At 41.9% G+C, this 14,533-nt stretch overlaps 1 protein-coding gene across 1 annotated transcript in view; it reads right to left on the reverse strand.

The window, feature by feature from the left end:
* The window catches only part of POLR1A (RNA polymerase I subunit A), a 64,055-nt gene that overhangs the window by 21,280 nt on the left and 28,242 nt on the right, over positions 1-14,533 (reverse strand). Inside the window, exons 13-22 of the mRNA XM_032771550.2 lie at positions 12,638-12,892; positions 11,670-11,861; positions 10,278-10,427; positions 9,597-9,780; positions 5,252-5,334; positions 4,984-5,142; positions 4,422-4,520; positions 1,791-1,943; positions 1,463-1,545; positions 521-686 (exon numbers count right to left, since the gene is read on the reverse strand). Of these exons, the coding sequence (XP_032627441.1) occupies positions 521-686; positions 1,463-1,545; positions 1,791-1,943; positions 4,422-4,520; positions 4,984-5,142; positions 5,252-5,334; positions 9,597-9,780; positions 10,278-10,427; positions 11,670-11,861; positions 12,638-12,892 (1,524 nt within the window). The remainder of the gene's footprint in view (positions 1-520; positions 687-1,462; positions 1,546-1,790; positions 1,944-4,421; positions 4,521-4,983; positions 5,143-5,251; positions 5,335-9,596; positions 9,781-10,277; positions 10,428-11,669; positions 11,862-12,637; positions 12,893-14,533) is intronic.

Genomic DNA, 14,533 nt, shown 5'->3' on the forward strand with positions numbered 1-14,533 from the left:
TTTTCAGTTATAATGAATGTAGGGTGAAAAACCAAGGCAGAGTTGAAATGGACATATACTGGCTCTAAAAATTTTCAGTTCTCATAACGTGTTCTATATTATTTTCCAACAAAGCTGACTTTTAAAACTACTTTTGCTTCATGTGACTAGTACTGCTCCATAATAATTAAGGCTGACGTAACAGTATTGAAGGGAAAATATTGACCATGGTGATGCTGCACAATCTAGGTTGGATTCAAATCAATTGCCAAGGTTCAAGTAGAGGAGAGAGTACAGGTATGAGCATGCCTGAGGCTCCACTGAGAATCAAGCTCAGCTCAGTTATTTCTTATTCTAATGAGACACTTTTATAGTCTGAATGAGTTGGGAAAATAAAATACTATATTAAATACAATAGATGCACACTCAGACAATGCAATGAAAGCAATTATGCCATTGTATTCAAAACAGACCTACAAGATGCTAAGCGTGTGCATGCCTTTCCCCTCACCCATGTGAGTTTAAGATTAGCGTGTTCTACCTCATAGTTCTCTGCAATGAAAGGAAACTGCTTGGGTTGCAGGAACTGGGTCCTGGGGATATCTAACCCGTCTTCACCATAAAGGAACTGCACCACACTGCCATCGCTGTCCCTCACACTCAGGTCATACTGAACTACCAGCCCTTCCAAGTGCTTTATGATACACCTGCAAGAAAACAAGTGTTGTCAGGGGCTATGGAACAACTAGGTTATGACAGATTTTTACACTGGAATATTACTCAAGTGAGTCTTTTTCAAATAAGTTTTAGGGATGATCAGGAATCCTGAAGGCTGAAATTTTGTGTAGCCACAGTGCAGTTTTGGCACAACCCCTCCCATTTTCCTTGATCGTGAATTGAAGGGACCACCTCAATAAGCAAGAGGGTAGTTCACTTTACGACCATTTTTGATCCTTGGCCTCTCTGCTAACAGTAGTGGTGAGTTGAGAGAGACGGACCCACATTCAACAGGAGTGGGATTGAGACCAACACATTCAAGACAGGCCACTGAACATTTAAGAGGGTATTTTGCATTATGTTACTTACTGCTGAAAATTCACTGCACTGGAAATGGGGGGCCTATTCTGAAGGCTTTAGGAATTTTATCTGAGTATGGACTAAAACTATTTGGCCAAGAAAACTGACAATGCACTCTAATCTGTTTATTTTCTTTCCAAGGATTTGCTCTTCCTGGTACAGATAAGAAGCCAGTATCAACACAAGTCAGAAGTGAGAGATGAAAAAGACCCTTTGGATCTAAGCCATCAGAAAAAGAACGTTTATCTTTCTTACCCAAAAGCCTACATGGTGAAATCATGCTTCAGGAACCCACCAGCTTCTGTACAATTGTACTAGATGATGCACATCTATTGCCTAAGTTATTTTTTTCCTGAAATATTTTACTTTTAAAATGTCAAAAAAGTTTCCAAGGAGCAACTCCTACCTTTGAAGGTATCCAGATCGGCTGGTTTTGACAGCTGTATCCACCAGACCTTCCCTGCCAGCCATGCAGTGAAAGAAGAATTCCTAAGATACAAGCACAATGTTCATGAAAAAATATAAAACAGCTTCATGTTGCCAAGGAATGTGTTAAGGTAGAGTATGAATTACCGTTCTCAAGAGCAGCACTTAAAAATAGGGTTGGATAAGGCCTATTTGTCTAGATATTTACAAGGATACTCTCCACTTCAGTATCTGAATCTAAATAAGTTATGGTACAAGTAACGCATGAAAGGCGGAAATAGAAACAGGAGCCTGAGCAGAATACTTACAGCAGGTTTGATGCCTGTGAGAAATCTGCCAGTCACAAATCCCCCTGATCTAGGGGAAAAATCGTAAGGCTGGAAACAAGGCAATGATTTACCAGATGCCATCAGAGGAGGCCTTCGACCTTCCAACTCAATCTGACCCAGCAAGCACGAAATCTACATTGGAAAGATGCACGCAAAAAAGAAACACAATGACATGCAAACCCTCTAATGGTAAAAAGCTCACTTTTCTATCTTACTCTCTTGGTTCATGTAAGTGTAACACCTTTTCCAGCCCAAAAATATATATTTATATATAAAGAAAATAAGCACTGTTAAGAAATAGTGAAGCCCAGTTAGGTCATCTTGTCAAGCCTTTTCCTTAGTTCAATTTCATCACATTACTACTTACGTCCTCTATGATCACCCTGAACAATTCATAGAATCACAGAATCATCTAAACGTAGAGCTAGAAAGGACCTTGAGAAGTTATCAAGTCCAACTCCCTGTCTGAGGCAGGACCAAGTAAACCTAGATCATCCCTGACACGCGTTTGTCCAAATTGTTCTTCAAAACCTCTAGTGATGGGGATTCCACAACATCTCTTGGAAGCTGATTCCACAGCTTAAATACCCTTATAGTTAGAAAGTTTCTCTTACCATCTAACTTAAATCTCCCAGATTAAGCCCATTACTACTTGTCCTACCTTCAGTGGACATGGAGAACAATTGATCATAGTCTTCTTTATAACAGCCTTTCACATTTATGAAGACTTATTAAGTCCTCCTTCACACCCCCACCGCACCCCCCCTCCCCAGGACCTATTTTTTCTAACCTTTCCTCTTAGGTCAGGGTTTCTAAACCTTCTATAATTTTTGTTGCTCTCTTCTGGACACTCTCCAATTTGACCACATTTTCCTAAAGTGCGCTGTCCAGAACTGGACAAGGCACTCTAGCCAAGGCCTCACCAGTGCCAAGTACAGAAAGACAAATATCTCCTGTGTCTGACACAACACTCCTGTTTATACACCCCAGAATATTAGCTTTTTCACAACTGCATCATGTTGTTGACTCATATTCAATTTGTGATCCATTGTAATCTTCAGATCCTTTTCAGCAATACTACCACTTAGCCAGTTATTCCCCATTTCACAGTGAGCATTTGAATTTTCCTGCCTAAGTTGAGTACTTTGCATTTATCTTTACTGAATTTCAGACCAATTCTCCAATTTGTCATGGTCATTTTGAATTACAATCCTGTCATCCAAAGTCGTTGAAACCCTTCCCAGCTTGGTGTCATCTGCAAATTTTATAAACTTCCTCTCCACTCCATTATCCAAGTCGTTTAATGAAAATATTGAATAGTACTGGACCCAGAAACGACCCAGTAGGACCCCACTAGATACACCCTTTCGGTGTGACAGCAAACCTAAGTATTCCAAGTAGCTTTTCCAACCAGTATCTAGACCTCTTTTCCCTCATTTACTTATGAGAATGTCATGTGAGACTGTCAAAAGCCCTACTAAAATCAAGATATATCACATCTACTGTTTCCCCGTCTACTAGGCCAGAACACCTGTTAACGAAGGAAATGAGATTGATTTGGCATCATTTATTCCTTATAATCCTATTATCCTCTAGGTGCTTATAAACTGATTGTTTAATACATTTATTCTAGTATCTTTCCAGGTATCAAAGCTAGGCAGACTGGTCTATAATTTCCCAGATACTCTTTGTTCCCTTTTTTAAAGATAAGTACTACATTTGCCCTTCTTCAGTCCTATGGGACCTCACTCATCTTCCATGAGATCTTGAAGATAACTGCAAACCATTCCAAATTTGCTTCAGCTGGTTTCTTAAGTACCCTAAGATGAATTTAATCAGGCTTGAATACATCTAACTTACCTAGATATTCTTTAATCTGTCCTTTCCCTCTTTTGGCTTGTGTACCATCCCCCAAGTTGTTAATATTAAATGTGCTAAGCATGTGGTCACAATTAATCTTTTTAGTAAAGGCTACAGCAAAGTAGGCATTTGTTTCTTCTGCTTGGTGTCTATCTTTAAATAGATGCAGAAATTCTATTCTATTCGATTCAATACAGGTTCTTACACTGTTCTCATCATAGTATCTGAGCATCTTTCAATAGTGCATTAAGCAACATTACTCATCTGTCACTGTGGTTCATTCTCTTTGTCATCCTCCTCCCAGAGGGAGAATGGTTGGAGTGGAAAGTTGTGATGGCCCTTAGTTCCTACATAGACAAGCTTTACCTCGATGGTACAAAGTTCCACCGCGAAATACAACAAAACAATTACAAGTTAGAAGGTTATGTCATCACCTACTAAGGAGTTATATTTTTGCTACAATCTTACTGTTCTAAGAACTGATGCAAAAGTGAAATGTGGTCAAATTGAAAATACTCATTCCTCACCGACCTATGTGCCAATGAGGTCTTTGACTCATTTATAATATATTTCCCTAAAAGTTACTCAAGTCAAAATTGTGCCCTCCCAATTCCCAAAGCTAAGAATAAATACCCTACTTGGTACAGAATACACAAGCCATTCCTGAAATAGCCTCTTGATAAGCTATATTTGTAGAACAAACCATGGAAACAAACCAGTGAGTCTTATAAAAAGTAATTACTTTAATACCTGCATTGTATTTACAGTGGACCCTTTGGCTCCTGACTGCACCATTAACTGCAAGTTGTTCTCTGGGAAGCTCCTGTGGAGACCAAGGGGCATGCATGCCTAAAAAAAAAAGTTTTGAAAGAAAGATACCAAAGAGTCAAGTTCACATTTCTAATCAAAATCACAGGAATTTCTGTTGGCAGTAAGAAAAAATGTGAAATCCAAGACAATCAAACAGATGTTATTTACAGTTACAGAAAACAACACTGTTAATAAGATTTTATGGAAACTCTCGCCTAGAAGTACCACTGCAGCTGGCAACCATGTTGCTAGGCTCTGATGACAAGCTAAAAATTAAAAGGGCCTTAAAGGTTAAACCAGCTTCTAATTATAAGAGGTTGTCTCCCTCTCAAAAAACAAAATGATTTGAGGAACACTAGCAGGGCAGTGTGGAAAGGCCCATATTGTGGACAGATGGATGATTTCAGTCTGCAGGATTCTCAGGCACCTTTCAGCAGCATTAAATTAACATAGTAAGAAAAATCTCCAAACATAGTATATATGGATGCTTCTTAGTGCCAACCTTGTTAACCTCATTGCTGTAAGTGTTTACTTCCTCCTTGAATTTCAGATCAACCATATTAAAATCTCTCTGGTCTTTGTGGAGATGGGCATCCTGCCATTTCCCTTGGATCTCTTCACATGATGCAGTTTCTAGCAAGTTAAATGCAGCTCTAACAGCCTGAAAGTAAAAAAGTCTCTTAGGTGCCAAAGCAGATGCAACTACACAGAGCAAGGGCTTGAAATGAAAAAGTTACAAGGGCTAAAACGCTGCTGCAAGGTGTGCTTACCCTGGTACCACAATGGGAGGACACTTCAATGATTCGGTGTCTTCTGTGGTCTGCTTGGGGTTTGACCAAAATATCTTCAACTCCTGCAGCATTGAAAGAGAAAAAGATACATTGTATCATGGTCTGAATGTGAATCCTGACACACCAGGAATTTAGGTACTGGACAGCTGCTGGCATGTTTGAGTGTCAGGGTGGGCGTAAAGAGGAACTTATGAACACCAAGCACCAGAGCTGCTTGGATCAGACTCATTGCATTTTAATAGCTACAAGAAGAAAAAATACTGGAGACTTTTTTTGGATGGGCAGGTTGGTATCATGAACACAGTATTATATAAACAAAATCACACACACAAAAGGTATGTTAAAAGAACAGTAAGATTGCGAAGTCAAGCACTAAAAAAATTTGGAAATGCCAGAATGAAGGTTGCCTATGCAACATTAATTCAGTCTCCTTGTGCACATGCATTATTAGTGTCTTTAAACTACATGATCACATGCTGTTCTTTTCACAGGACCCCTGCCTCACTGAGTGAACAAGATGTTCACTCAGTGAGGCAGGGGTCCTGTGAAAAGATGCTTACTCTCAAAGAGCAGCTATGCAATATTCTGTCGCCTCCTTGTTCAATGCATGCCTCCCATAGTTAGTATACTGCACATTATTCAAACTCTGCTCTGAAGACAGAATTATTCATTTCTTCATGGGCTTTTCTAGGGCACTCGACACTATATTATCTCAGCATGTCACGAACAATAATGAAATTATTTACATAACACTCAGAGATGAGATGATATTATCATCCCCATTTTACAGATACAGAGACACAGAGAAATTAAAGTCAGAAGTACCGATACATTTTCTGTGCCTAATTTGTGACAGAGAACCTGCTTTTTTAGGGTACTTAGCATTATATAGCACTTCTATTATGTTCAAAGCACAGCTCTTACTGACTTCAGTTGCAGTTGTGTGATCAGCATTTCTGCAAATGAGACCAAGGGTCTCAAGTCAGGAACCCAGAAACCAAGGAGAACAAAATTAGTGACTACCTGTGAAAAATCTGCTGTGAGTCAGTTCCCCAGCATCACGCAGGATCTCTGTGGCAGAAGCAGGGTTAGAGTCCAGTTCTCCCAGAAAGCATCCAACTGCTTGGCCACAAGACTACCCTTTCCCTTCCTGAAATCCTTCTACACACCTTCTAACTTCTGCAACAAGGATTCTAGAGACAACAGCCTCCTTTGCAAGACAACCCCGATTCAGGCTCAGGGCAGGTCCAGCCTGTGCACTGAATTAGACAGGGATCTTGTAGGGAAAAAAGGTAGTTGATTATGTAATAAAAGACTGTCATAATACATATGGCACAAGAAGATCAAATTAAGGTTGCACAGGGAATCTTAGTGTAATTTCCTAGGATCTGATAAGGAATCTGAAAAAACAAATTTCATCATGTGGCCTCATATTCACACCTACAGGAGGTTTGAAAACAAGATCCACCACAGATCTCTGCCACTTGATCTAATGGAGTAACTCACTGAAACAGTAAGTTGTTATCCATTGTGTGCGCCAGCTGTCTAGGGGAATGAGACATTCTGCAAGTGGGTTTTACAGATACTTGCTAACAGCAGAGGAATGATGAGACTCAGGAATTCTGGTTTCCATGCCAGGCTCTGAAAGGCACAGTGCTCTAGTGCAGTGGTTCTCAACTGAGGCTCTGTGGCCAATGTGGGGGGTCACTCAGGGGATCCACCAAGCAGGGCCCTGAGCCCCATGACACAGAAGGCCGGAGCCCCCAAGCCATCCCCTCAGTCCCACTGGGCAGAAGACTCTCCCCCCTGCACCCCATGGAGTTTTTATTAGCATGTTGGGGGGCAAGAAGGGAGAGCTCCAAAAGGGCAGGGGTTCTGAACATTTTTACTAGTGGGCATAGACAGACTCATTGCCCATTTCCCCAAAGCCTGAGATCTTCTGTCCCATCCCTGTCAACCTGTTCCTGCTCTAATCTGGTCTCTTCCCCCGGCTAGCTCCCTGTCCCAGACCCATTCCTCTTACCTATAAGTTAACCCCAATCCCACTCCTCAGGCATCTCATCCTAGTCCTAGTTCCCTTTCCCAAAAAGTTCTAGATCACCTTCAGGACTCTCAATATTCTTCTCACCCATTTTAAGTTCTCCCTCCAGTCTCTTTGCCCAGCTGGTCCCAGTCTCTACTGCCACACTAATCTCCAGTTTCCCTCCCACAACAAGCATCCTCCAGTCCCAGTCTGCTCCCCCTCTCTCTTGGCCTGGCTCTTGAATCAGGTAGCTTCCTCATCCATGCTACCTGGGTCCAGCAGGAAGTCAGTAAAAGCACAGTAGAGAAAGACTCACCACTCTCAGTTCTGGTGCACAGCTACAGCCTGGAAACAGCCCAGAGCTGTAACTGCAGGCAAAGCCCTGCCCAGTCCCGAGCTGAAGCATGCCCAGTGTGGACAGAATCTTTGGGAAATTTAGAGATTTACTAGAACTTCACAGCTATTGAGCGTGTGCAAACTATGATTTTTCAAAGGCTTATAACACTTGGCCAAACATGGGAGGATTTTCAAAGGGATGGCAAAAGGCACCCTGCTGATGCAAAGGGCACTCCGCCTGATTTCAAGTCCTTGCTCCAAAGCAGGGGATGCTAGAATTTTTCAAAGAAGTAGTCCCCAGGGTGTTTATTTTAATATGAGCAAAACAACTATTTTTCCCAACCTCATTCTTGGAAACAGCTGAATTGTTTGGGTTGTCACTTTCCAAAAGAATTCAGCCTGAGGCAGTCACTCAACATGGGAAATTTCAGTCCAAACAGTTAAAATTTGGCAAAAGATATTAACAACTGAAAACAGGATCTTCTAATAGGAAGCTTTGGCCAATCTTCTTAATAGGTGGTGTTAACTAGCCTTCCCTGTAATAAATGGGGCATTGGAATCTGAGTGGTGCACACTACTGCCATCTACAAAAAGTAATATAATTGGATCACATGTAGCTACCGCCTACAGAGTATTTAGACCAGGGATGGGCAAACTACGTTTACGCCAGCCCACGACCTGCACCCTGTAGCTTGGCCCCACTCCTGCACTCCGGCCAGAGCACTGGGTCAGGGGCTGGACCACACAGCTCAGCCCCCTCCAGAGCTCCAGCCAGTGCGCAGGGCCAGGGGCCACACCACGCAGCTCCTAGAAGCCGTAGCAAGGCTCCACTCCAGCTCCCACGTGCTCCACTGGGAGCTGCAGGGCCAGTGGCTGTGGATGGGGCAGCATGCAGAGCCGGCTGGTCATGCCTCCACATAGGAGCTGAAGAAAGGACATACCGCTGCTTCCAGAACCGTCAAGGTAAATGCCACCCAGAGCCTGCACCCCCTGCCTCTCCCCATGCCACAATCCCCTGCCCCAGCCCTGCTCCCCCTACTGCTCCCCAAACCTCTCATCCCCAGCCCCACCTCAGAGCCCGCACCCCATCGGAACCTGCATCCTTTCCCAGATCCCTGTCCCAAACCTGATCCCCTCCCGCCCTCCCAACCCCTCGGTCCCAGCCCAGAGCACCCTCCTACATTCCAAACTTCTCATCCCCAGCCCCACGCCAGAGCCCACATCCCAACCCAAATTTTCTGAGCATTCATGGCCTGACATACAATTTCTATTCCCTGATGTGGCCCTTGGGCCAAAAAGTTTGCCCACCCCTGATTTAGATGTTTATAAAGCTACACAAATATGCATGTTTTATACCAGTGAAAGTCTTGTTAAATTCTACTCAGCCATTTGCCCAGATGAGGGAAATGTTTTAATTATAGCGTGTGTAGGGGTGGGGGCGTAGATTTTATGCCTGGCTGAGTAATTCACATTGTAATTTTGCAAAGTTGATGAAAAATAAGAGTCATATCTACAGGGAGATTAACAGCCCCAAAGTAAATGCAAGACTTAATTGATAACACCTTTGAATCCTTTAACGTGAACACATGGGTATGCTTGGTGAGTTTTGTTGTTTTTTTTTAAACTTATGTGAAAAAGAAAACTTAAGACTTTATAATGTAATTTTGATCTGAACAAAGATCTGTTAAAAGACATTATGAACATGTACATGTGAAATATAGTGGACTGGAGATAACTCAGAGATGGATGTACTTGAGATTGCCTCATTTTGCTATAGTGATTGGAAGGAACTGAAATGCACACTAAATAGAAAGAAAGTCATGCTAGGTGATTCAGATTCAGGAACATAGCAATGTGTTGTGAAATGTCATGCACACAACTGTTTCCATTTTTTATGGACAACTGCAGTTTTGTATCTCAGGTGCTGCAGTAGTCCAAGGGCTAATTTACATTTCCCATACTCACCCATTGTAAATCCCCTGTACAGCTGCAAATAGGCAGTAAAGAGACGAGCTAGACATGTAAGCACCTTGCCACTGGTTTCCCCACCATAGACTTCATGGCAACAGTGGACTAGGCCATAAGCAGAGCTGCCATAGTGAGCTTTGTCCAAGACTCCGCAAAGTAACTCCCCATCTCTAATGATAACCTGATGAATAGGATGAGATGAGAGATTTAAACAGTTAGGAAAGCAGCCATTTTGGTCTTTGTGCGGACAAGACCCAACTCTGACCACAGATTATTCCTAGTGACTAGTACGTAGAATAAACTACAATGAGGAATAAGAACATATAACGTACAAAATGCTTATGGATCAATATCATCTGATGAACCATAAACACAAACAAGTAAATTAAAATAGTAGAATTACAAAGAGATTTTGCACTTCTATAACACATTCCATCCTGAAAGCACTTTACAAAACAAGTTAAGCAGGTGCATACTAGTTGCCCCCACGTGCAAAATGGAAGAAGGCAGAGAAGATACTCTAACAAAAGAAAGATGGAGTTTATGTCAGAGCCAAGAACAGAATTCCAGTGTTCCTAGCTCCTAGTCCCAAATTCAGACCACCCCATTCTAGCAATTATAAAAACTTTACAACACACCTTTTCCTCTTCAGATTTTTTCCTACACTTTTTAACATACCTGGGATTCACACATTGAATCAAGGTTAGATCCAGGAATTCTGTTTTGGGGCCCTTTTACCCAGGCTTTTCCACCAATCTTAGCTTTCCCAGACAAATTCAGTGGGATTTGATTTTCAGGGATTACATTTATTAGCAACGTAGATACAATCTGAAAAGAAAAATGTAGGGCAGGATTAACGAACTGCCAGAAGTCGTCAGTTTTTCATATCCCCCACCCCACTATGGCAAACTGGGAGAGAGGATAAATACCCACACACATGCAATAGGAAGCCCTGCCACTCAGCCCTGTTCTGGCTGCTCACCTATCCAACAGCAGAAAACTGCCAGAAGTGTTGGAAGTCTGCACTCAGGGAAGAACTACCCTTCGGTTACCCACAGACTGGTGTTCCTTTTTGTCTAAAATTTCCCATATTCAAATGATACAATGTATTATTCTACAGAAGTGAGTTCCAGATGCTCCAGTTCAGTAATACTATTGTAAACTCTGGGGCAGTTACTGTAGAGTGCAGCAATATTTTTTAAAAATATTGTATTCAGATTTATACAGGGCATTAAAAAGTGGTTTCCACGCTCCTTCGCCATATATTAAAATTCAGTCTCATTACCACATAAGGCATATGGGTAATAAGAGACTACCGTGTGATATCTGGAAGCATATCTATGGAAGGTCAGAATGATACAGCATAAATACCACTAGAGGATTCCCTTATTGTGCCAAGGATCATAGTAACTGGATGTAGAGTATATCACTCTGAAAAAGCGAGAAATACTCCCTAGTAGAGCCTATCAGATATTTGATGACTAAAATCAATAGTATAGGAAACACCAAAAACAGATAAGACTTTCCCTGTCAAGATTAAATTTAGGGGATTTAAACTGTGATCCAATTTAAAATCCCTCTCCCCCACCCCCACACACCGACCCAGTGAAAAATTCTCTTTTCTACAGAAAAATGATAGAATCGTTTTGATATCAGAGATGCATGAATGAGAAAAATCTCAGAAACTGGAAAAAAGAACACCTATAAAAAGTGTCTCAAAGACTTTATCTAGATCCCATCCCAGAAACGAAACTAAATCACTAAGCAGCAGTCGCATCATTTCTCTGCTTCTGTTCTGCATGTGTATTTCCTCCTCCAGCTCAGACACTGTAAATCATGCCACAATTCTAGTTGAAACACTGCCCAGGGTAAGTGAGAAAGTGCAATTCCTATAATACTATTTTAAACGACACAAAACTGAACAGGAAGAATACACATGAAGATTTGCAGCAGTGCCGACCTACTGGGACCGTGCTTCTCAGTCACTATAGCTAGTCCTGGGTTTTAATTATAGCACTTTGCTTAGTTCTGAACAATCTGTTTTCTTAATAGTCTTAGCTTTTCAGCTACCTGTTTTCCTGTCCATAACCGCTGTGGTTTCATAATGGCAGGTGGAAGGATTTTCACTCTTCCCTTTTTGTCTGTCAGTCCTCTATATATCAGCTCCATGTACTGTTCTCTTGTGAAAAAGCAGCCCCGGATCGTCATGCTGGCACCAGAGATCATATGATCCTGGATTAAACCTGCCAGTGGTTTGCCATCCTAAGAGACATATACAAAGAGTAGGTGAGGTGAGTGGGAATCACGTTAGTATTTTCCAAAATTAGCTCCATTATGGGTGTTTAAAAGAACAATAGTCCTGGTGTGAGTAATTCTTCATGGTGACAGCTCCTCTCCCTCCAGTAAATATCTCCTAAACATTGACATTAAAGAGACATAGCTGGCCCCAAACTCATTTTAAAAAAAAGACAACCACTTCGCCCAACCACTTCTTCAATTCTGTTAGTAATATTGAGACATTCTACCACCCTCGTGCCGACCTCTAAGTTCACCTTCCCCCAGTGCCCTTGGGATCAGGGAGAGCAGTTGGCCAAGTGAGAAACATGTCACAGAGGATGAGCGGCAAATCAGAACTGGAAGGTATGAATGGCATTTCAGGGGCTCAGACACAGGGGACAATACCAGCAATCAGGCACTATAAGAGTTCAAAGTAGGAGGAGGATCAATCCTGAGTATTTTAAGCACCCCGTCACCACAGTATATATGTGTCAACCCCAGGTTTAGATGTTCAGGTTTCCCCACAAAATCCCCCTCACATGCACAATTTGAGCCTGTGTTTGCAATTTTCATTCTTAAGTCTATGGCCACCAAGATCTAACACAATGGAGTCTAGTTACTAGCCACCTTTGCCACCCCAAGAACGCATTATGAAGCAAAGTTACCATTAAATAACCCAAAGGGGCACTTTGAGGAAGGAAGAGGTTTCTAGAGATGTAAACAATTTATGTATGGTCTTTCACTGAGATGGTTTTATTTACCTTAGGAACGAGATATTGTTCATCAGTGCAGGCTAACACGTAGGCTTCTGCCCGGCCCAGCTCGCTCTGAGGAAAATGAGCGTTCATTTCATCACCATCAAAATCAGCATTGTAGGCTTTGCAGTTGGCATAGTGAAGCCTCAGCACCTTTTCTCCTGGCAGAATTCTGGCCCGGTGGGCTTGGATGGATGGTCTGTGAAGGGTGGGCTGACGGTTCAGTAAGAGGACATCTCCATTTTTAAGATGGCGACATACCTATGAGAGAGATTTAATATAGTTCACCTGTTTATAAAGCATTCCAGGTTCTCATCAGAAAGTAAAACAATTTTAAACCCATGTGCACACTCTAAAGCTGTTTTTCCTCTATAATTTCCATTCTGTGGACCCCCTTTGGGTATCAGATCCAGTCCACTTACTTCCTCAACCACTCTGGTCCCCACTAGACCACATTCCAAGATTCTACAGAAACCAGAATTAGTTCCTCATGTTATCAAACCAGTTCAGCATTCCAGGGAAGATGCAATCCCTCCTCCCCCTTCACAGTACGGTTTATCAAAGACTTTAGCATAATACTAAAAAGGAAATCTTTAAAATTCTGCCACGTGAGGGGAGCAAAAATTTCATTTACCTGGTTCCCTTTGAATTGGCTCAATAATCAGAGGGAGTATTGTAATTCCAATATCAGACATCCGAGAATAAGACACCATGGCCAAGTGGATGGAGCACAGGACCAGAGGCCAGGGACTCCTGAATTCTAGTTCCATTTTTCACACCAGCTTTCCAGGTGATCTTGACCAAAACACCTCCCCTCATTATATCTCAGTTTCCCTTTCAATAGAACAGGTGCTAGAATACTTAACTTTACAGTGCTATTGTGATTACTTAAATTGTTTGTACAAGTGACTGAAGCACATAAAACACTTAGAATAAAATACTAAACAAATGCTAAGGTACCCACAGCCTGAGCAGCTGCAGCAAACTTTCCAGGCATCACAAACAAATCTCTTTAAGAGGCTAAGCTTGGCATATTTCTGTGCTGAGTGCTCTCCACAGGCTGGTTAGTGGGTACATTCAGCACATATTTTAGTGGTGAACTCAATTTTAAACGTTTGCTTTGCAGGTCACTTACCATCTAAAAACAAAAACAACAGGAAATTATAAAGCTCCCTTTAAGTAACATGATAGCTGACTCCAACAGCCCTTAGGGAACGGGAATCTATGATCACTGGAATTCCCCATCCCTCGGAGATGATTCAATGACCAGAATAACCAAAAAGTTTCCAAGAAGATACTTCAGTTCTGACTCAGTGGATCGATGTAAATATTTGGCAACTGCTCTAACTACCACCTTATGTCACAGGCCCTTTAAGCGCACTGGGCTGTTTCCTTTCTGCCCTTCTCTGTAGAATGTTAGACTGGATAGGCCAACAGCCAATGATGTTATATCATTTCAGGTTGATAAAAGTGCAGATATTGCTGTAATGGAAAGTGAACTCATTATTGTCCTCCCCTGGAGCACACCCTGGAAATGGCTCAAACGTTCACAACTGTTGCCAAACTGCAAATGACTGAGCACTGCCCTTTCAAGCCCAAAACAAGTAGCTTTCCTGCTTCTGTTCACTGAATAAATACTACAGCGAAGGCTTTTTATGGAGCTTCTGTAGGATTTGTTTTGGATGAAAGAAGAAGTTCACGTCAAGGTTAGCCCTCATCTCCCTCCAAAAATGTAAGCAACAGCAGAGAAAGTTTATTTATTGTCTTGGAGGGAGATGTGATGGGGGTGGAGATGTCTGTCAATCTTCCCAGTGGTTCACTATTTAAAGAAATTTCTAAAGGTATTTTAGTTCAGTCAGAAGTGACCATATTCTACATGATCTAAGGTATTTATATGGCCCC

The sequence above is a fragment of the Chelonoidis abingdonii genome, chromosome 5 (assembly GCF_003597395.2).
Source record: "Chelonoidis abingdonii isolate Lonesome George chromosome 5, CheloAbing_2.0, whole genome shotgun sequence".
Lineage (NCBI taxonomy): Eukaryota > Metazoa > Chordata > Testudines > Testudinidae > Chelonoidis > Chelonoidis abingdonii.